Source organism: Sus scrofa, chromosome 9, assembly GCF_054392235.1.
Source record: "Sus scrofa isolate SSC_HxYL_T2T_F1_AM1 chromosome 9, Sscrofa_HxYL_maternal_Yorkshire_Landrace_v2.0, whole genome shotgun sequence".
Taxonomy (NCBI): Eukaryota; Metazoa; Chordata; class Mammalia; order Artiodactyla; family Suidae; genus Sus; species Sus scrofa.
The window spans coordinates 31,867,014-31,891,057 of NC_139391.1; the positions used below are offsets into that span (position 1 = coordinate 31,867,014).

The following is a 24,044-nucleotide window of genomic DNA, read 5'->3' on the forward strand; positions in this document are numbered from 1 at the left end:
AGTGCAGGGCGCCATGTTGATAGATCAGAGTAAAGCATGGGTTAGTGCCTGGGGACCCAAGGAATGTCAAAAACCAAGTATAGAGGGAGGCTGGGAACAGGAGTTGGGAATTTAGAAGGAGACCTCATTACTGATTATAACCCCAGCAAAGAGTCTGGATCGTATGGTGAGATGATAAATAGGAACAAGATAAAGCAGAAGGAAATCACTTGCTATTAAACTGATGGATTCCAAAGTGAGGATTCTGTCTGTGTGTCCTGTTCAGAGTCTGCGCTGGGCACCTAGGTACCAGACATATCAATTATAGCACACCTGATGGCAGTATGGAACAAGTGATGAAGCAGAGACAAGGCAGTTTTTAATTAACTCTGTGCAGAGTACCTGGTCCACTGGATAAAAGTTTAATTTTATGACTGTTTTCATTTGTAGGCTTTGCATTTCATATTATTCTTTAATCCTTAATTAGAAAGCTATGCTATAATATTTAACTTTATTACTAAAATAATACTAATATGCTTTTCCAACTTGATATATCTCATGTTTAGTTCACCTGAATACAGTGCTGCACAAGGATGCATAGGTAGGATATAAAAGAAGATTTTTTTTTTTTTTGTCTTTTTAGGGCCACACCTGAGGCATATGGAGGTTCCCAGGCTAGGGGTCCAGTGGGAGCTGAAGCTGCTGGCCTACACCAGAGTCACAGCAATGTGGAATCCAAGCCTCATCTGCGACCTACACCGCAGCTCATGATCCTTACCCCACCAAGTGAGGCCAGGGATCGAACCGGCATCCTCATGGATGCTAGTCGGGTTCGTTCACTGCTGGGCCATGATGGGAACTCCTAAAAAAAGAATTTAAATGCAAGTTTTTCAGGGCTTATTTTCAAGATTAGTTTTGTTTTGTGATTTGTTTAGCAATTACAAAAAAGACTGACCACCTGGAGGACATTGTGGAGAAGCCAGTTTAGTTACCTCAAAAAGAATGAAGTTTGTGGTGTTTCCATGAGACCTTAGATTTCACAGGCCTGTGAAGTGCTAGAAGAAAAATCAGGTCCTCTTAGTACTGTATTCCAATGACCTGCCAGCATCCTGCAGTGGGACTTTTTTCCGTTGGTTTAGGAAGCAGTTTATTGGCTTTGCAACTAGGCATCCATGGAGCTTGAAGCCACAAAAAAAGTGGAAAAATCTTGTTTGATATTGAGGCTCCCAGAAAATAATAACTAGAGTGTGTGGTTGCAAAAAATGCCAGTCTTGCAAACAGAGTGGACAGGAGGGTGTTAATGGTTACCAAAGACTTGCAATATCTGGTTGGGAGATTTGATACTGATTTTTACATCACTCTCTGTTTGGCAGACATAGTGTTTATCATTCAGGAATACCACAAGCTGCCCATGCTGCTTGCTTTGTTTATGGGTGAAATTGTTCCTGAACTAAAAGTTTCCATTGGATACTTCCTCCACTAGGCTACCTTTGATCTTTGTGTTCAAAGAATTAAAACTCCCTCAGTGGGAGTTCCAGGCATGAATTGCTGATGTAATACTCTGTTAGACCATTACATGCTGGTGGAGTGTAATGCTGAGTGTCCCTTGGCTCTATAGGTTGATTCTATTCTGATTTTTCTCCATGTAGCCTAGAAGGATATGATACATTCACCTGCTCTGGCTCACATCCTCATTTAAACACTGACATTTTACTGCCTTGCTTCTACTCTTCATGAAAAGTCAGTGCCAAGAGGATAAGAAAAAGCTTGACAGAGCCTCTGCACACTGAAATAGAAAAGTCAAGTGACTGTTGCGGCATCTTCTGGACTTATAAAATATGACTGCATTGGTTCAGTCTGGCTTTTATAGACTTTTTACAGGTTTTCATGTTTTCCTTGAGATTTAACCAAGTCTAAATCCTACTGTGAACCCATTTCCCGTCATCAACTTATCTGAATTTCATAAGTGATTGGTTCACTCTAATAAAGTGAAAAAAATGTGTTGATGTAATTGTGTATGTGATCTGACTTTTTTTTTTTGAGTTTATGTTTATGCTGTTTAGGTTTGAGGAAAGACTTCTAAGAGAAATATTTAACACACCGTTGTCCAACTGTGATATAAATGTTGGTTAGCTGCAAGAGAAACATACTTTGAAAAATAACCGAAAAATCTTCTAGTTTTGAAATCTGTAAAGCCCCAGCTGTTCAAGTGTTGAAACATTTAATAGTGCATGATGCTTAGTACTTAAAGCAGTGGAGTTATGTCAACAAGAAACAAGGAATAATGTTCTTTATTCTCACTCATTCTTACTTCCAGACACTAAACAATTATTTCCACAAAAATAATAGGGTGAATTTAAGCCTGCTGAAAAGATTGTTAGGAAATAGATATTTTAGACAGTTCAGGAATGTTTCAGAATTTACGGTGTTGGTAAACACAGAAGCCACTCTATTGTACTTCCTTGCTATCTTGATATAATTCAACTTTTGTCTTTGTGAATGTTTATGCTCTTGAGACCTGTCATAAATGCAACTGAATAATAGATTTCTTTTGTTCCAAACATGTTTTTTCAATATCACATTGTGGAGATAAGAAGGAAACCTATAGTAATGTTCTTGACCTCAGTACATTTTTTTTGAAAGTTAAAATTTATATATAAAACTGTATTTTGATTGCTCTCCAGAAATCTCATGGTCCAGATGGTCAGGAAGGGGAAAGATTATTACTGGTGAATACAGCCAGGAAAGTTTCCTGCAGGTGGCAAGAATGTGGATAGCTAACATAATTTTCCAAAGTATCTGGCCTATCCTTTTCATAATATTTTATGAAGTCTAGAATAAGAGTTGATATGTTTCTCCTTATGTGGGAATGTATTGTTAAATTCATCTATTGAAATCCCACTGTGTATTAAGTATTGTTTTTGGAATATTGCTCTCACTAAATCAAATGCCTGTCATGCCACTTATGTATGGTCAAAATCTATAACGGCAAGACCAGCTGTTATAGTCAATGTTTGTCTACCCCCACCTCCACCCCCAATCAGATAATACAGTGGTTTTTATTTATGTGCATGTTCTTCAGTAAAATATGAAGCATCACAAATAATTGATGGTAAGAGAAAGTATTGGGGTATCAGAAATTTGCATATGATAAACATGTTTTCAAATTTTCCTTAAGGAAAGTCTGAGAACAGATGGCTCAAGCGGTCACAAAGTCAGTAGCTGTTTTGTATAAGGCCCTGTAATGGGTGCTGGGAGAGTCATTTTGTGTATGTTTTTTGCCCAGTGAATGGTAGAGAATAGACCACCTCCAGTTTTTATGGTCTCTTAAGCCATTTGTGAGTCTGTGCTCCAGAGGTTCTAATACTGGCTTCTAATTGCTAGAGTGTTGCTAGGGTACATTAACTAGGCAGCTTGGATCTGCCTGATTTGTGCCTGAGGTACCTGTTAGACTCTGAGGATGGGGCAGGCAGGGAAGTGACTGGCTGTCTGTCAGCCTTTTCTCCTAAAACCCAATTTACTTGATAATACCTTGAATTAATTTATACCTGCCGTACAGGAATGTTAATTCTTGTTTTCTGTCTTATGTTGTGCTTAGTAAACTATGAATGGGATACTTTGACATCATTATAAATAAAAAGCTTTAGGGAAAAACAAGAGATAGACATTAAAAAAGTTAGTAGGCACCTGTCCCTAATTCTTGAAATAAATTATTTAGTGTTCCTGGAAGTTCATTTTCTTAGCAATCAAATGATGAACCTACAATCTTCATTTGGACCAAGAAACAATCTGTATTTATAGAACTGGGACTATAATATTTAAAGAAAACAATGTTAGTTTTTTGAAGCCAAATCCCTGAAAAATCAACCAAAGAAAAAGAGGGAATATAAGTTATTGTTAGATTGAGGCAGACTCAGAAAAACTATTTGAGGAAGAGTAGTTTTTGGTGCGAGGAACCAGTATTGCAGTTGCTTTTGCATGTCTGCAAACATTCTTGCATATTAAATTTTCTCCTCAGACATTCTCATTATAATCTACTGTTACCATACTGAGTCTATAAATAGTACTTTCAAGGGAAACAGACCAGAAGACCATTCAAGTAAAGCCAGAAAATAGCATCATTAAATTTTGGACAAAGAGGTACAACAGCAATACGAGCATCTGAGGTTCCTTCCTTGTAACCAAAATCTTTCAATCAGCAATTCCACAATTTTGGAGTAATTGTTACCTTGGGAGAGCCCATAGACTTCCAAGGTCAACATGGTAAAATTCTTCCTGGGAATACTAGGGCACTGCTGCAGGGGCCAGTGAATGTTTTCTGGGTTGACCAAGTGGGAGGTTCTAATAGACCCTGCCAATCCCAAATCAAACCTGTTGACAGGCTTCTATATGGTAGATATTTATTTAATCCTTGGAGAAAATTAAAATGTGATCTGTGTCCTCTTAGGGTGTAGGATAGTAGGAAAATAAAGCATTTATAGCATGTTTTCTTTTTCGTTATTTGTTTAAAAAATTATAGATTTTATTTCTTAGGCTTAACAGAAAGTAGCAATCTCTTCTTCTACCAGTCCCCACCATTTAATTCCTCAGAAAGCCCACTTTGAACTTTTAGCCATTCTTCTATTTCTTTCAAGGCCGTTATTATCTTGCTACTTCTTTTTCTTTTCTTTTTTTTTGGCTGTGCCAACATTCAGAAGTCCCCAGGCCAGGGATTGAACCTGAGCCACAGCAGTGACAATGCTGAATCCTTAACTGCTAGGCCACCAGGAAACTCCTGCTACTTCTTGATTTTTCTTTCTTTTTTGCGTGTTAGATACCATCCTTTCACTTCATACTGTTGTCACACCATGTCTTGAGTTCATACTATCTTGCATGCTCATTTCTCTTTCAGTAGAGTTAAAATGTAATTTGGGCAAAATTAATTCAATGTTTAATGTTTATATTTCAGTGACTTTGTACATATTACTCACAGCTCAGTTATTTCAATTATTTTGATTGTGTTAGTTGTAAAACTTTGTTTTCCCAGGAGTTAATTCTGTTGGCCCTTCTTGGTATTTGCAGGGGATTGGTTCTTGTACCCCCCAGATTCCAGAACCCACATATGCTCTAGTCCCTTATACAAAATCTCATAGTATTTGCAGATAACCTAGGCACACCCTCCCGTATTACTTTTAATCGTCTCTAGATTACTTACTATGCTGAATATAATGAAAATTCTATGTAAATATTTGGCAGCATGCAGCAGATTCAGGTTTTGCTTTTGGATCTTTCTGGATTGCGCCCCCCCCACCCCAGAATATTTTTAATCACTGACTATAATTACCTTTGAATTTTCTTTCCTTTTTGCTTTTTAGGGCCGCACCCACAGCATATGGAAGTTCCCAGGCTAGGTGTCAAAACAGAGCTGTAGCTGCCAGCCTACGACACAGCCACAGCAACACAGGATCCAAGCTGTGTCTGCAACCTACACCACAGCTCACGGCAATGCCAGATCCTTAACCCACTGAACAAGGCCAGGGATCGAACCTGCAACCTCATGGTTCCTAGTTGGATTCGTTTCCACTGCACCAGGACGGGAACTCCCTGTCCTTTGAGTTTTCTTTACAAAAAAAAAAAATAATAATAATAATAATGTAAATTTCCTCTCATGACATTTAGACATGCAGAATATTGATCAGTTCTATTTTTGTTTCTCTGGAGACCTTTCCTGGAGCTTCTAACCTATTGCTCCAGTGTTGACAGAGCCTCTTTGGATCTCTGGCACAGCTGTTGTCCTAGAATTGCTCTGTGTTGTCCTGAGAATTCCATTTGCCTCTTTGCTTTTCTAAAATTCGTATCCTCTTCTCATGTTCGTTCCCACATTTTGTTAGAGTGTGTTAACCAATAGCTTCTGATAAAAGGAAACATATGGAGCTAAGGTCTTTTGTTTGTTTTAATATTCATTAAAAAGGTTGGGAGGCACTGAGTTAAAAAATCTGGGGTTAAAATGCTTCTTAATGAAACTTTCAACTTCTTTTTCTTTTTATATCTCCTCTGACTTTCTCACCTTAGGAGTGCCTGCTGCCTCGGATTTCTATAGCCCAAACTGACATAGCTCTTGGCTTCTTCCTCTGTAGGCATGTTAATATTACCTTCCATCATGCAGAGTTTTGTTGACTTTATTTTTGGGTTCATCAGCATGTCTCCAGTGGCAGTAGATCAGTGGCAGGATGCTGACTGTATTCTTTCTTTACCAAAAGTACAGACTTATAATATGCTATTATTGTACACTCCAGTTAAAAATCTGTGCATTTGTAAAATGTCTTTCTCCTCAGTTTGTATTGTCAAAACTGGGTTGAATTGTAGCCTTGATAGTTAATTTTGCAGAAATTAAAGTCACATTTTCTGAACACTTGAAAAAAATGACTCAACTCTGAGGCCATTAATGTGTTTAGCACATCAATTGGAGTCTCCTTGGTAACCCTTTGGTTTCTTTTTCTTTTTTAAATTTTATTGGAGTATAGTTGACTTAAAATGTCGTGTTAGTCTCAGAGTTTCAGGTGCAAGTAATTCTTGTATTTCTGTTTTGGTAACTGAATACAGTGTGGAGTAATCATGGGGGTTTCATTTCAAATCAGTTTAGTGTAAGCTTAGTAGTTCTGAAAAGAGAGAAAAAGAAATCTGAGACCATACTTTTAAATTCTTAAACGGAAAACATTTTTTCTTCCTTAATAAATTTGGTTGCTGAGACTTTTAATTTGTGGTCCTCACTCACCTGCCTTTATTATAGACTTTATGCCAGACTTCCTAGACTTCTGGTTTCACAGGGTGTTTTCTGTACTAGTATGAGTGAAGGATGAGGTGGGAGCCTAAAGAATGAGGACATGGAAGGGAAGGCCCGAGGCATAGATTGCAATGAATTTTGCATTCACCTTATTTGTTTTGTTAGTTTTGTCTTCCAAACATTCTGATTTTAGTTAATAATTCGTATTAAGTATAAAGTACAGAAATTGATATGGATGAATTACTCTTTTGACAGTTGCTGTGTGGCACTGTGTTTTGTAAAAGAACACGCTGCTGTAACTGCCTACTTTTTGGTTTGTCCTCCCAAAGTTTCTGAACACTTGATCCTTTTCCCAAGCCACAACAATGTAGGCTCAATGTAGGTTCAATTTAGGTAGTTTTCTTAAAGCAGTGCTTCTCAACTTTAATGGGCAAAGGGATCACCTGGGGATCCTGTTGAAATGCGGATTCTGGGGTAGGCCCTGGAAGTCTGCATATCTAACAAGCTCCTAAAATGCCAGTGCTAGTGATCCTCTGACCACCCTGACTAGCAGAGATCTGAAGTAACTTGGATATGAGAGTAATACAGTAATACAGACTACAGAATTAGTTTTTAAGTATCTATAAGTGTTGAGCTTCTAGAAAGAAGTCACTGGGAGACCTTGCGTTACTGGCTGCTAGTAAGTACAACTAAATAGTACTGGATTCATTGTTTCTGATAGATTTAATGTAGATTTTATTATTTGTAGGATTCTATTTAGAAATGATTTCAGTACTACACTTTTATTTATTAGTGTGTACATTTTATTTATTAAATGTATTAGCTATATTTCCTTAGTGTCTTTGAAGAAAATCATTATATTCGACATGTGCTAAACTTCAATTTGTAGCACACAGACATCTCTTATCTGGAGCTTTAGTCATTGAAATCCTATTGTATATACTATTTTATGCTTATAAAAGCATAAAACCACAGAATATATACAAATGTATAAGTATCTTTTTTTTTTTTTGTCTTTTTGCCATTTCTTGGGCCGAGGCATATGGAGGTTCCCAGGCTAGGGGTCGAATCGGAGCTGTAGCTGCCAGCCTACGCCAGAGCCACAGCAACGCGGGATCCGAGCCGCATCTGCGACCTACACCACAGCTCACGGCAACACCAGATCGTTAACCCACTGAGCAAGGGCAGGGGTCGAACCTGCAACCTCATGGTTCCTAGTCAGATTCGTTAACCACTGCGCCACGATGGGAACTCCACAAATGTATAAGTATCTTTATTGTAATGTTTGTTCTTGTGCAATTAGGTATTATCAGTGTAAAGAGTTAATGCTTTTTTTTTTTTTTAATTTATCTTCCAAATAGCTCAGTCACTAAAAGAATTTGCAAGACTACTCATCGCAGTTGAAGAAGAAAGGAGAAGACTGGTAAGTCTCTTCCCAATTTCTTAAGAAGAATGCTTTGTTTGGACAGATTGAAAGAAAGAGTAGACCTTCTGAATTAGACACGGCCATACGAAGGTTTATAAATTGATACATGAACTGAATGTTACAGAAAAGATTTGTGGGGATGATTATCAAATATTAATTAATAATAAGATATACCATTTCTTTTTATTTCATTTGTTCAGCAGATATAAATTACATTCATTTTACTCTCTGTTTAATTGTTCTGGGAATTAAAAATATTGAACATACTGCCATTAAGAAACCCATTCTAATTGAGCAGACTTCTAAATAACCTTAGTGTTATAATGAAGACACATTACAGGTATTAAAGGCAATTTTTAGAAGGAGCAACTAACTTTGCCAGAATGTTAGCAGGAGACTTTCTTGAAAAGGTCACATTGAATTGGGTCTTGAAGGCTTGGAGGACTTTGCTGGGCTAGCAAGAATGGGAAAGCATTCTAGGTTGACAGATTAACTTATGCAACAGTATCAGAGTATAGTTATTAGTAATACATTTATTCACTCGCAGATATGATTTTGTACCTGTTGTATTCAGAGTTCTGTGAAGGCCCCTGTCTATGACCCAGGCTGCTCATTTGTATGTGGGAAAAATAGTAGTGTATACCCCACAGGATTATTGTAAAGCATTTAGAATAGTACCTGATACATAATAAATAAATGTTGATGGTGGTAAAGATATTGGTTGTCAGGTACAGTGAGGCTTGTAGACTTGTTTAAAACATTATTTTTGGCATCACTGCCTTCACCTTTCTGTTGGGGAGTTATCCATAAACATCAACACAAGGCTTGAGTCGTGGACTATGCTAGAAACACAGCGTGGTTTGGTGTCATTTTCCTCAAGGGATGAGGGAGAGCAATTTTTTTTTTTTTTTCTTTTTAGGGCTGCACATATGGCATATGGAAGTTCCCAGGCTAGGGGTCGAATCGGAGCTGCAGCTGCCAGCCTGTGCCATAGCATTGAACCCACATCCTCATGGATACTAGTTGAGTTCACTTCTGCTAAGTCACAAAGGGAACTCCAGGCAGAGGATTGTTAGAAGGTATTAGTAGAAGACTGATTGGGAATTTGAGGCATATGTAGGGTTTAAGAGCCCAGCTTAGAAGTTTTGGTGTTTGTTATAGGCAGCAGAAGAATTACCAGAAGGTGTTTTTTTGTTTTTTGTTTTGTTGTTGTTGTTGTTGTTGTTATACCTGCTGCATGTGCAAGTTCTCAGGCCAGGATTCAAACTCACCCCACAGCAGTGACCCAAGCTGCTGCAGTGACAATGCCAGATCCTTAACCCACTGCACCACAAGAGAACTCCCACTGGAAGTTTTTGATAGAAGAATGAGAAGAGCAATGTGAGATTTAGAAGAGATTAATTTGGTGGCCATGTAGGAGACAGATTAGGTGAAGAAGAAATGTTGTAGAGGGGGGATGACCATATTTTCTTAGGAAACATCCGCCTCTGATAGGTCTGGTCCCAGTATTAGAGAGAGAGCCATACGAGGTGATCTGTTTCTAGGTATAGAAAACCATGATGGAGACTGACCTTTTCTGGGGAGGTCAGAACAGTCTTTTCTGGGAGATGACTTGAAACTTTTAGGTGCTTTACATAATCGTCACTCTAGCTCTATGAGCCACACGATAGTAGTTTCATTTCCATGGAAGACATGGGTAGTATGTGCACTTATGGCCCAGAAGGGAGCTGATGATGAAAATGGAAAAGAGTGGTTAGAGGGAAGTGAAAATAAAGAGTTAGAAATGGCATGGGAGCTGGGAAAATACAGTCAATCCTTGAACAACAGGGGATCAAACTGTGCAGGTCCAAGTGTCTGCAGATTTTTTTCAGTAGTAAATACTACAGTGCTACATGATTCACCATTGGTTGAATGGGCTGCCTATCGGTTACACGTAGATTTTCCACTCTGTCCCTAACTCCTCTGTTAGATAGAGTTCTGGATTGAGTGATTCAAATCCTGTGCAGATAGTTCAAGAGAGTGATAAGTCAATTCACGTGGGCTGTAATTTTAGAAAATGTATAAAGCATACGGCAAAGTGTGTTGTGGCTTGTAGGAGAAAAAAAAAAAGCCAAAAGAGAATGCTCTTCTAGCACTGAGGGGAAACATGGAGGCATCAGGGGAAACACTCCTCTGTGCTGGGACAAAAGAGAGGCTTGGTTAAAACACAGAACTTTGGACTGATTGGTTGGTTGGATAGGTGGATAATAGTGTTAGGAAGGAGTGGTCATCTGCTGAGAGAGGAGTTTGTAGAAATAGTTTAGAACAGCTGGAGTAGGTTCCACAAGAGAAAAGGGACTACTGGTCAGGGATAAAGAGCCATTGAAATTAGCCATCATAAATATGTCAAGGAAAGAGGAATTACCATGTTTTCATAGACTTTTCTAAGAACACACAGAGCCCTAGATTGTGAGCAGTGAGAAGAGTTGGGAGGTCAGATTCAGGTTGTGGTTGGCACAATAGACACATGGTGTTGGATCACAGGTACATGGATTTGAATAATATGTAGATGGGTCCTGATTGAGTACAGTGATGATTGAGGCAAGAGGGTAGGTACTTACTGCCTTAGAAAGCAGAGAGGGCAAGCATGGATGCTTACTTGCACCGATGGTTAACCAGGGATAGAGGAGATTCCAAGAGAGGACAAGGAAGTTGTGATGAGGAGAGGGCGTTGAAATGAACTGAACTGAACTTGCAGTAGAACTGGTTTAGATAACGATGAAGCTAAGGTATGGCTGAGCAGGGAGGAAGATCGTAGGAATGGAGAAGGCTGAGCTCCAAGGTTTGGATGTTTTATGAGCAGAATGTTGAGATCATACAAGATGATGACAGGATAAAGGACAAAAACCGAGAAGAACTGGCTGAGTGTAGTAGAGTGTCTTATAAGCAGTAGAGATGGAGATTGGTCCAGCAGCTCACAGTATTTCAGAGATCTTCATTTTTGCCCTCAGCCATGTTTTCTCATATTGGGGCAAGGAGGAAATTCTTCATTCATGAGCAAAATCATATTGTGGGTTTGATTTCTTTATCTAGTGTTTCAGAGAAGGTCTGAAATAATGAATGCAAAATAATGAAGAAAAATCTCTATAGATGAAAGCCTAATTGATTGCATTTCCACAAAAATTATATAAAAGCCATCATTTAAACATACACCTCTAAATATCGGAGTGTTTAATCAATACTTCTAGTCATATGGGGTTACTACAACTGAAGGTAGAGCTGGTAGTGGATTTTGTGCAAAGAATTTGTAATTTGTATTTTAAAAATTAGTGCTTATTTTAGGAAGTAGAATATTTTAAATACTAGGAAAGTGTATAGTTCTGTAATGGATTATAAAGTCAGTTATTCATTTTTTCAGTGATAAATCCTGACTTATTATATATTAATTGAATTTGATCAAAACCTGAGCATGTCAGAACAGTGACTAAACAAAAATAAAATCTCAAGAAGATGAAAGAGGATACTTAACAATTTAAGCAAATTCTCTTGCTTCCAGTGATTTACCATACTTAATGAGTATTATCATCTGGGTAACCCAAAGTCTATTTGCAGAGAAGGAGCTCGAAGAAAAATTGATGTTTAGAAATGGAACTTCCCCTTGGCTCCTTACTAACTTTATGTATAAAGCCAGCTAAAAATGCATAGTTTTAACGTAACAAAAAAGTGACTCAGAGTAAGTTTGAAAATAGCCCTTTCAGGTACTTGTGAGGGTATAATTTATCTTGTCTCATACTTCTCACTCAAAAAACCACCTTCTATGATTCAGCATTTTCCAAGATGTCAGTTGATAAATTGTGGTAGCCTCCTCTTTATTATTTGTATTGAAATACTGAATTTGACGCTTTTACCTCCAGACTTTTGGACTTAACATCTCCTCTCCCTGAACCTTGGAACTGTCCCCCACCCCGTTCCTCCCTTCTCAGTTGTCTTCCTCTTGTTCCTCATTCTCCATCCCCTTGGGCTTTCATTCTACTCCTGCTCTGTCACTACAAGCTTCTTTGGGACTTCAACCTTTGTATCTATCATTTCTTCTGCCTTGAACATCCTGACCCATATCCTATCATGAATAGTTCTATTTTGTCATTCAGACTTCCCCTCCTATCTTCCTGGGGCCTGCATGTTCCATACAGCTTAAATTAGTCCTCTTTAATTCTTATATTTTACGACAGAAATCCCTGTTCTTGTACAACTTGCATTCTACTAGGGAGAAAGAGACATTTAAACAAATTATGTCTGATGGAGATAAGTGCTAAAAAGAGAAACAGTGAAGCTAGTAGAATATGTTGCCATTCATTGGGAAGGAGATGGGGAATAAATAGTTAAATTTTGAATCTATTTAGATGCCTCCTGGGTACCTAAGTAGCCTTGTCTAGGGAGCAGTTGGATATATGAGTCTGGAGTTCAGGGGAGCAGATGGAACTAGAGATATAAATTTAGACATTGTCAACATGAGAGAGTATTTAAAGCTGTGGGAATGTATGAGATCACCAAGTCTGGGAGTGTGCAGACAGAGGAGAAAAGGTGGGAGGGTCAAGCTCTGAGGTTCAGAGTCCAGAGTTTGGTCAGATGAGGTAGAATCAACAAAGGAGATTTAGATCAGTTAGAGGAGCAGGAGAAAGCTTTTTGGTCAGCTTGCTCAAAGTCCTGTTTATTTACTTGGCTCTAGTAGAGATAATATTATAGAAACTTATATATAAGTTTGTATATAGAAACTTATATATAAGTTTGTATATAGAAACTTATATATAAGTTTGTATATAGAAACTTATAAATATCATAAGCTATAAATATTATATATACAAATAATAAATAGAAATTTATAGGATGTGGACCAGTGGCTGCTGCATTCTTTGGGATAGGCTTCAAATTATCTGATTTACCCTATGCTGCTTCTCTATCTCTGTCCCTGAGCCCATCATTTTCTGGATACTTTGAATCCCTGAACTTGACAAAACAAAAATTATTTGTTTCCATGTTGTTGGTTTGTCTGTTTGGGGTGTGAGTATGTGTGTATAGCAATGTGCATTCTCTTATTTTTATTTTTTACATACATTTATTTATTTATTTATTTATTTTTGGCTGCTCCTGAGACATTTGGAGGTTACCAGGCCAGGGATCAAAACCGACCCACAGCTGTAACCAGAGCCACAGCAGCGACAGTGCAGATCATTAATCCATTGAGCTAAGAGGGAACTCCACAACATAGATTTTATTTAAATGTTTGTCTCCAATTAAGGAAGCCACAACTTCAGAATATTTTGGCCTAGCATTTATTGTGAAGAATTTATACAGATGAACTTATTTCTTATAGTTTTCATTTTGATTAATATGAGAAACCTCTTGCTTTTGCTGTTATCACCCACATTTAATATGCATATTTGATCTGTATAAGTTACACATTTCGCTTCAGGTTTTCTGGATTTATAGTCTTTCTATTCAGTGCCCATGTTAGTTTTTTTTTTATCCTTGAGCAATGGAAGTACTTTCCTGAAATGGGCTAGGTGGCTGGGTATTACTTTGAAACAATAATAACAAAAAGATGGGGTACTGGGAGGGGACATATATAACGTTAAAATTCATTTCCTCTATAAGAGTACTGAATCCTCTACTTACCTTTGTGATATACTTTTTTCTTAAAAGCTCAATCAGTCCTACATAAGGGTTAATGGGGGTAAAAATCAAAATAGTTTATATCTTTCTTAAAAAAAGGAAAAATGTGTCAAATAGAAATTACTTGATTATTGATATAAGATTTGGGGCTCTTATGTGAATCATACATGATGTAAAAAACTTATCTGTGATGTCCATTACATTAGATACTAGTCATCTGTGGCTGTTGAGTACCTGAGATGTGTTAGTTATTATGTTACAAAGCACTGCTGCAGATGATAGCAGCTGACCCTGAGCATTTTCAAATTACCAGGCATTGCTACAATTGCTTTATATTTTTAACTAATTTAATCTGAATAACAACCCTCTAAGATGTATGCTGTTAATAGGCCCATTTCCAAGAAACTCAAAGGTACATAGTAATAAGTTGTATAGGAGGCTTTAACCCCAGGCCGTTAGGCTCTAGAGCCTTCACATACTCCTTTTTAAATTAAAAATTGCATAATAGTAGCAAACATGTGTTATTAATATAGTATGTGAGATGCTACATTAAGTGCTTTAGGTGTATTATTTCAATAGCTTACAGAAATTAGGGAAGAACAAGGTGTTAAAAGTTTGAAATTAGATTAATTTCCAATTTTTCAACATATTCAGACATGCATTTGAGCAAAAACTTAATTCATTAATCCATTGACAATTCCTTCACCAAATTTTGGCACGTGAGAGCTTATTTAAGTCTTTCCTCAGTCCTTTGAACCAAGGATTCATGAAATTGGAGAATATTTTAAATGTTAAGAAAGTTTCATGTCCCTTTTTCTCTCGACTGTCCTTTGTTTATGGGAGATTTAACATAAATTTTTGCATTGTACCTATTCCGTCAGTAGATGGTATTGATTAATCAACCTCTGACAATAGCATTGTAAGCTAACATTCCACATGCCTAAGTATGGATCGTATTTCTAGTATATCTTAGGTTAACTTTTATTCAAAACAAACTTTACATATGCTGGCCTACATACCAACATTTTTGTACAATGATTTTACCTGAAATTAAAAAAAAAATTCTCAATGTTCTCTGTGTACAAAGCTCAGATTTTCACACTTATTGAACTGCAAAGGCTTATTAGGATTTCTTTGATTTTCAATTATTTGGTGAAATATTAAAAAGTAGAATTGAGGGAGTTCCCATTATGGCTCATCAGGTTAAGAATCCAACTATTATCCATGAGGTTTGATCCATGGCCTTGCTCAATGGGTTAAGGATCCAGTGTTGCTGCAAGCTGCAGCATAGGTCACAAATGTGGCTTGGATCTGGCATTGCTGTGGCTGTGGTGTAGGCTGGCAGCTGCAGCTTGATTTCCCCCGTAGCCCAGTAACTTCCGTATGCTGCAGGTGGGGCCCTAATGAAAAAATAAATAAAATAAAATGTAGAATTGAGGGGTGGCAGGTCATGTGCAGTGGTAGTGGCTTTTATTTCTTATTGGTAATAGTCCTAGTATTGATTTGTATTTAGAGTGTGCAAAGTGCTTATCCATATATATTTTTAAAAATTTTATTTTATCCTCCAACAATCTGAAACTGAGCTCAGACTCTAAATGAGTTATTCAAGGTGATACATACAACTATAAAGACAGAGTCAAAGATGTAGGACTTAATTTCAGGTCTTTGGATTTCAGCCTACTGTTTTGTTATAGCCTGTGTATTCTCTCTCTCTTTTAATTTAAAATTCGAATACCTTGAGGGCAGAGGCCTGATCTGTTTTGTATTTTTTTCCTCCTGTATGTTAGGTGTTCTGAAAACTATCATGGTGGTCCAAAATATAGAACAGTGCATACTCCTTTACAGAAAAAGAAAAGGTGGTTTTGAGAGTTACCACAGCTTTCTATTTATCTTGTATCAGATTATTTAACTTGTTTCATTATGGTAGGTCTGAAAGAGAAATAAACTTTGAGTAAAATTCATTAATTTTGTGTGAAGGTCTTTAATAGGGTAATTGCTAAGGTTTCACGGAATGCCTCAAAGTGTTCATATTTGTGAATTATGTATCTTGAGTCTGTAACTGAAAAAAACATAGGGCACTTAATTCTGACTAGAAATATCTGTCAGAATTCTGAAAGTATCTTAAAATAGATCTAGTATAGTGGTCAGACAGTGAAGCTGTCCTGAAAGACTGCCTTTGAGTCATTTCCCTGCTTGTTGATACACTTCTACCCTGGAGTATAGAAAAGGGAATAAAGGAAAACTGAGACTTGATTGTCATGCTCTTTACTAGCTCTCGAAGAAGGAAAGCAGCTTGTACTTTCTGTAGTTAAGATTTGTTTGCTATTCTAAGTTCTGCTCTCATAGCTAGCAATCAGCAGAGGGGATTGAAGTGGCACTAATTTTGAAATATGTTTTTGTTTAGGTACCCCAGTTTCATTAATATTTGAGCATGAATTTTTTTTTCTTGGTGATTGACACCATTCTCATAGCTGGTATTTCTTGGGATATATCAAATTTCTAGATATGAAGTTTTTTTTTTTTTCTTTTTATGGCTGCACTTGTGGCATATGGGAAGTTCCCAGGCTAGAGGTGGAATCAGAGTTGCAGCCGCCAGCCTCCGTCATAGCCACAGCAATGGCAGTCTAAGTCGCATCTGTGACGTACGCTGTAGTTTATGGCAATGCTGGATCCTTAACCCAGAGTGAGTCCAGGGATCCCACATCCTCACAGACACTAGCTCAGTTCTTAACCTTCTGAGCCACAATGGGAACTCCTAGATAGATTTGTAAATGAGAATCCCCTGGTTGCTCAGTAGGTTAAGGATCTGGCCTTGTCACTGCTGCGGCTCTGGTTACTGCTGTGACAAGGGTTTGATCCCTGGTTTGAGAACTTCTTCATGCTGTGGGTGTGGCCAGAAAAAAAAAAAGATTTGTAAGTGAGTATGTGAAAGTAAGCATCCAATCTTTATGTTTTCATATTTGTCAAGACCCCTTTCTTTCTTTCTTTCTTTCTTTCTTTCTTTCTTTCTTTCTTTCTTTCTTTCTTTCTTTCTTTCTTCCTTTCTTTCTTTCTTTCTTTCTTTCTTTCTTTATTTTTGCGTTAACCTTGACTGTATGGAAGGAACCAGTCAGAAGGCGAACTTTTGCACCAGATAGTGCTATTTTAAAAGCAATCAGGACAGAATACTTGAACTTTCACTTTTTTTGTTCTATCAGAACATAAACTGTATTGAAAATTTCCTTTTCAGTTTTGCTACTTTGGCATGAATCTTTGGATGTTTGGTTTTTGTTGCTTGTGGCTGCAAGAGTCTGCTGCTGGATAAGCACCTGTACTTCCCAGCTGTGTCCTCCCATCTGTGTTTCTTCCATCTTATTGCCTTTGCCATTGATCCCAGTTGGATAGGCTTTTTTGTCTCTGACCTTCATTTGCTTGTCAGCTTCATTCTCTCAGTTCGCTTCTTCCACAAGTGAGTCATAAACATTGCCTCCATAACTCACAGAAATTGTTTCTGGAGGAAACCTGTCTAGTTTCCATTGGTATGCTTAAAACAAAACAAAACAAAAACCCCAAAACAGAAAAAAAAAAAAAACCCAAAACTTAAAAATATGCTCTCATTGGCCCCATCAAGATCACTTAAAGACCCTTGACCAATCAGCCAAGGCCAAGGGGATTGACTATATTGCATGTGTTTCCCTGAACCCTATTTTTAGAAAGAAAAGAATTACTGTGATTGAGATAATTACCCAACTCTTGTCTATTACAGCATGGTAATGGCGTTAAGAAACTTCCAGTTTACATTGTGACTTGAGCAGAATACTCTGATAGTGAATTGTGTCTGGAATTTTATAGGAGTTAGAAGGCGTAATACTCATCAATCAGCCATTTGAAGCATTCAGTTTAAAAATCAGGAATCAGGCAAAGATACACACTACTACTGCTTAAATTCAATATTGTTTTAGAGGGCCCCTAGTCTGTGGAGTGAAATAAAACCAGAGGCATAGAAGATCTAAGACTTAATTTTGTTACTTTCCTTCTATAATTTATTGATGTGAGTTTCTCACATAGAAATCCTCAGTAACCTACAGAGTATTAGAAATAAGAGTCTAACAAGATTGGTAGATAGACATGAATTATATTTCTGTAGACCATCTCAAAATACAGCAAAAGACTAAGAGACTTCAGAATAACTCAACAAAGGATGTACAGGTCTTTTATATGTGAAATCACAATGCTTTATTTTAAGATGTTAAAGGAGAACTAAATAGAAAAATAATACAGTGAGTCAGTTAAAAAGAATGTTTTTAACCAACATTCTTTCTTCCCCCCCAGCTATGCTAGACAAGAGAGTTTTATTATAAAAATCTAACTTAGAGCAATTTGATTAGCTTTTTTTTTTTTTTTTTTCACTAGTGTAGTGGTAAACCACAGGCTAGTCCTGAAGATAGTGTATTTCCTTTTCTCGTTTGGAAGATGTGGTCACCCTATGAAGACTTTAACCATATTCCCAAACTTCTGCCAAACCTTTGGACTTAAGATATTTTCAACAACAGAAACACTGCTTTTAGAAAAACTAGTGTACCCTTCATTTACATAATCATATCCAACTAAGTTGGTAGCAGAAAAGTGTTCTACCTAGTAATTATTGTGTTTCTATTTAAATCTCTCATGGCAAAATAACATATTCCCACTGGTATGAAACTTTCAATTCTGTTCACTTTATATTTCACTCACAGTATAATTTCTCCTCGCCACACATGACAGAATACTATGTAAGTGATACACGTAAAACGCGTTTTCCCTAGTCAGCATGAATCCAGAGCACAAAGTTGGGAAAGTCTAGATTCCAATTAATGTTTGACATCAAGTAAAGCACTAAGCTTCTCGGGATTTTGTCTACTTTTTTATAAATGAAGAGTGTTCTGTGTTTCTCAGAGTGTAAAATGGAAACCACTGGCAGTGTGTTAGATATTAAGCATTTTACAAATGAACATCTTACATTTTAGTAGTTCCATATTTTAATGTGTATTGGATAAAGAACAGCTCTAGATTTAACAAATTATGCTTTACTAAGCAAGAAGCTTAGTAGAAGAAATTTGTAAGGGAAAATGTAGGACATGGATGTGGCCAAAGTCATGAAAGTAGTATATGAGTGATTGAAATTTGGGAATCCAGAGTTCCCGTTGTGGTACAGCGGAAACGAATCTGACTGGGAACCATGAAGTTGCGGGTTCGATCCCTGGCCTCACTCAGTGGGTTAAGGATCAGGTGTGAGCTGTGGTGTAGGTCACAGATACAGCTTGGATCTGGCATTGCTGTGGTTGTGGCGTAGGCTGGTGACTACAGCTCTGATTAGACCCTTAGCCTGGGAACCTCCATATACTGCAAGTATGGCCCTAAAAGGACAAAAGACAAAAGACCAAAAAAAAAAAAAAAAAAAAGAAAAAGAAAAGAAAAAAGAAATTTGGGAATCCATGGAATAGGTGATATATATATATATGCTTGAAATATTTTTGATATTGATTGTCTTCTCTGGCTGGACATACACAATGACTCTCCTCCAAGTTCACCACCTCATTTATGGAGCTAATATTAAAAAAAAGCTATGCCCAAAGCTATCTGACTTCTCTTCAGTTTCTTATGAAAGAACAAGCCTTTCTATAGGAAACACATTAGCGATAGGCTAAGCCAGATTCTAAGATTCTGCTTGTATCTCATGCTGAAAGATGAACACTGTCAGTTGTAGAATTTGGGTACCTTTATAAGCAAAGAAGGTGGTAGACCAGTATACAAAGCAGGGTTTCTTTTCTTACAAAGCAAAACATATGTAATTCAGTTTACATTGAAATAGTTGGGAAAGATAGCAGTCTCTATTGAACTAATATTGATTTTTTTTTCTACCGGAGCTGAGAATATAGCTGTGGGCAAAAAGAGTTATTGTCTTCTAGTTGGCAGAAAGAAACATAGGCAGTCATACAGTTAGTATGGTAATTAATCAGATGGTGATTAATAGGTGCTCTGGACAAAGGAGTACCGAGGAGAATGGGTAGTGGAGGAAGTGTAGGTGTGTTTAAATGTAGGGTAGTTAGAGAAGGCCTCAGTGATTGTTTGTCATTTAAGCAGAGACCAGACAAAAGAAAGAGCAGATCCTCCTGATCTCTGGTGGAAGTGCTTTTAAGGTAGCTCAAACAACTCAGTAGCAAGGGCAAAGACCTTTAGGTAGGAAAGTTTTGGGGGTATTTGAGAAACAGCAACGAGACCAATGTGGTTAATGCCCAGGAGCAATTGTGAAAATGGGAAGAGGTGAAGTGGGATGGGGGTGGGAGAATGTCAAGAGAATGTGTAGCCTGTGAGGAACTGGACTGTTGCTCTGTGGAAGGGTCTTTCAACAGAAGAGTGACACGAACTGACTTAGAATTTTAAGAGATTACCTGACTGTTGTGTTATGTGGAGCATGGAGGGCGGGGCTGGACGGTTATCTCCTAACTGGGGATGCCAGTCAGGAGGCTATTTTAGTTATTTCATTAGGTACGAGACCATGGTGCTTTGCACCAGGATGAAAGCAGGGGAAGTGATCAGATTCTGGTCTGATTTTGCAGGTGATGCTAACAAGATTTGCTGCTTGATCACATGCAGATTGTAAGAGAGGGGAGGCAACTACACTCTGTAGGCGGAATTTCTCCACCTCAGTGCTGTTGATGTTTGGGGCCAGATAAATTTTTGTTATAGGCGTCAGTCCTGTGCATCATAGGATGTTTAGTGAATCCCTGGCTTCCATACTCTTCATGTACCTCTTCCCTTCCTTCCACATTCTGACAGCCAAAAATACCATCAGGCATTTTTTTTATCCTGAGGGGCAAAGCTGACCTTTTGAAAACACTTACCTAAGGTTTTTGGCCTGCTGGGACCCTGGGATATCATGGCCATGGGGAGAACAGGTGTGATGGGTGTTCTCTAGAATTTTATCTCAGGGAGTTCCCTTTGTGGCTCAGCAGAAACCAATCTGACTCGGATCCATGAGGACACAGGTTCGATCCCTGGCCTTGCTCAGTGGGTTAAGGATCTGGAGTTACCGTGAGCTGTGGTGTAGGTTGCAGACGCAGCTCAGATCCCACGTGGCTGTGGCTGTGCTGTCAGCCAGCAGCTACAGCTCCGAATCCCTAGCCTGGAAACCTCCATATGCTACGGGTACTGCCCTAAAAGACAAAAACAAAAAAAGAATTTTACCTCAGATATGCTATTAGTCAGACGGAGCTGTTGAGTTAGGGGTCAGGGGAGAGGTTAAAGCCAGATTTGGAAATCAGTGTATAGATGGTATTTAAATTTAATGTTGAGGTTCAATGAGAGGATGTAGGGGGTTATAGTGAATCAAGTGATGAGGTATAATTGAGGAATTTTGAGTTAATTATTCTAAGAAGTATCACATTGAATATTAACTTGTATTGTTTTAATTGTGGTAAAATATGCATAATGGCTTTTTTTCATTTAACATAATGTCAACATCTGTCCATATTGTAGCATGTGTCAAAATTTTTCCCCTTTTAAGGCTGAATAATATTACAGTGTGTGTGTATAACACATTTTATTATCCATCCCTCTCTTGATGGATACTTGAGTTGCTTCCACCTTTTAACTATTGTGAATAATGCTGCTATGAATACACTGTGTAAATTTCTCTTTGCAGCTCTGCTTTCAATCATTTTTAATTTTTTGAGGGACTGCCATACTGTTTCCCATAGTGACTGCACCATTTTACCCTCCAATCAGCAGTGCACGAGGGGTCCAGTTTCTCTGTATCCTGCCTAACATCTACCCTAACACTCGCTGTTTGGGGTTTTTTCAGAGTAACCATCCAATTGGGTGTGACAACTTCAGGGTTAAAATTTCCTTTTAGATGTGGTTGAGGTGGGCGAGGACATACGCTTTCTATCTATGAATTTACAAGGTCAACAGATAATGAATGTTTTAAAGCAACAGGAAACGGCTGTTTCGGAAGACACTAATGCAGAGCACACTTTGTGATAGGGCAGAGAGTATCAAAACATTAAAAAAGTTTTTTTTTTTTTAGTCTTCATTTTAAGCTGTTAAATCATCAAGAAGAATGATCATTGTGGAAACAAGAGTCTAATCTAAAGTGTTTTTATTCAATGGATAATTCAGTCATTTCAAGCTTCATTATCTTAATTGGCAGCAGTTAGGTAACAGTAATTTACTTTACCTTTTATTCTTTTCAGGCAAAGATTTGAAAGGTTTCACTGCCAGCTCCAGAAAGCAGGCTATAAAAATTAAAATCGTTCGATATTTTCATGAAGACCTCTTTGTTATTGGACCTGGAGCTTGAATGGGACTGAGATGCCACAGTGGGGGATGAAAAAACTGGAAGTTGAGACAGCGTTACAAGGTCTCAGCTTGGCCTGGTTGGACATGTGGTGACATGTGGAAGGGTAGGCCTAGAGCAAAGGGAAGATAAGTCTGCAGAATAAACAACCATTACACAAAACTGGCAGGGTTCCCCGCTGCCACAGCCTCAGAAGCCTGTCTCAGCAGAAGTAAATCAGGCAGAGTCATTTACAGCTGGAGGTGAGCAGGAGGCTCGGCCAGGCACTGTGGACATAACGAGCAGAATGATTCCTTAGTGTGGAGGACTGACTTGAGCATTGTAGGATGTTTAGCAGCATCTCTGTCCTCTGTAGATGCCAGTAGCAGACATCTGCCCCAACGCTTCTAGTTGCACAAGTCAGAATATCTGCAGACATAGCCAGATGTCCCCAGCTGAGAACCAATGGACTAGACATTTCCTGGGGAGTCATTTCTGGTGTATCTGTTAGGGCATTCCTTAACATGATCTGACTTAGTAGAGCTAATTGGGAGTGCTTATTGGTGTCACCTAGATTTATCAATTCTCAGCTTCATTTATTCTCTTTCGTACCTAATGTCTACGGAATAATCAGTTGAAGTTCAGGAAATGGTTGCTGAATTGAATTCAGATGTAGTGTTTTGGCAAATTTTATCTTCTCCAACTTAAACTTTTAAAAAAAATGATTGACGTATAGTTGACTTACAGTGTTGTATTAGTTTCAGGTGTACAGCAAGGCGAATCAGTTATACATTTATACATATCCATTCCTTTTCAGATTCTTTTCCCATATAGGTTATTACAAAAGTATTGAGTAGATTTCCCTGTGTTAAGCAGAAGATCCTTGTTAATTATCTATTTTATATACAGTGGTGTGTATAGGTTAATCCCACCCCCTAATTTATTCCTCCCCACCATGGTTTCCCCTTTGGTAATGATAAGTTTGATTTTGAAATCTGTGAGTTTGTTTCTGTTTTATAAATAGGTTCTTTTACATCTTTTAAAAAAATTAGATTGTCCACGTAAGTGATATCATATGAATTTTGCCTTTCTCTGACTTTACTTAGTATGATAATCTCTAGGTCCATCCATGTTGCCGCAAATGGCATTATTTTGTTCTTTTTATGGCTGAGTAATAGTCCATTCTAGATATGTACCACATGTTCTACGATTTGATAATAAATTGATTAAAATCAAAGTTTTTGTATATTTGTATAATAACTAATGTTGCTTAATCCCTTCCTATATGCCAGACACTGTTAAGCATTTCGCTTACAAACACTTATTTAATCCTCAGTTCGCTCTATGAGCTAAGTTCTAGTATTATCCTCATTTTATAGATGGAAAAATTGAGGCCTGCCTATTGTTTATAAGTAGAAGCAAAATCGAATTTTTTAACTTTAATACAAGATAATAGTTTAATAGTAAATATTTCTCAGGTCATGTGACCCTGAAATCCTTTAGCTTAGTTTCTCTTATGTTTTGAAATGTTTAATTGTAAGCACTTTTTTTTCATTGCTACTAGTTTTAAGTTTTACTGAAGCATAGTTGATGTACAGTGGTGTGATAATTTCTGCTGTACAACAAAGTGATTCAGTTATGCATATACACACAAAACTGAAAAATTAACCCGTATCCAGAAGTGCAGCTCTAAACCATACCCAGGACTACTTCTCCAGACAAACAGTACTCAGGGCTTTGCATGAGGGCTTCAGTGAATGGCTACGTAGAAGGGAACTGATATTTTAACTGTCTATAGGAGTGTCATGAGAATTCCAACTTGGCATGTCAGGAACTTTCACTTCATCTGAGTTACTGCTTTTGTGAAACAATAATTTCCTAAATTACAAATACTTATATAGACTCCAACAGGCTAAGAACAGGTCTAGCAT

General features: G+C 37.7%; 1 protein-coding gene across 2 annotated transcripts in view; it reads left to right on the plus strand.

The window, feature by feature from the left end:
- The window catches only part of ARHGAP42 (Rho GTPase activating protein 42), a 280,435-nt gene that overhangs the window by 86,607 nt on the left and 169,784 nt on the right, over positions 1-24,044 (plus strand). For both annotated transcript variants that reach the window (XR_014815100.1, XM_021062699.2), the window contains exon 3: positions 8,104-8,165. Coding sequence is in view for 1 of the 2 variants with exons in the window: in XM_021062699.2 (XP_020918358.1) it covers positions 8,104-8,165 (62 nt within the window). In the remaining variant the exon portion in view is untranslated. The remainder of the gene's footprint in view (positions 1-8,103; positions 8,166-24,044) is intronic.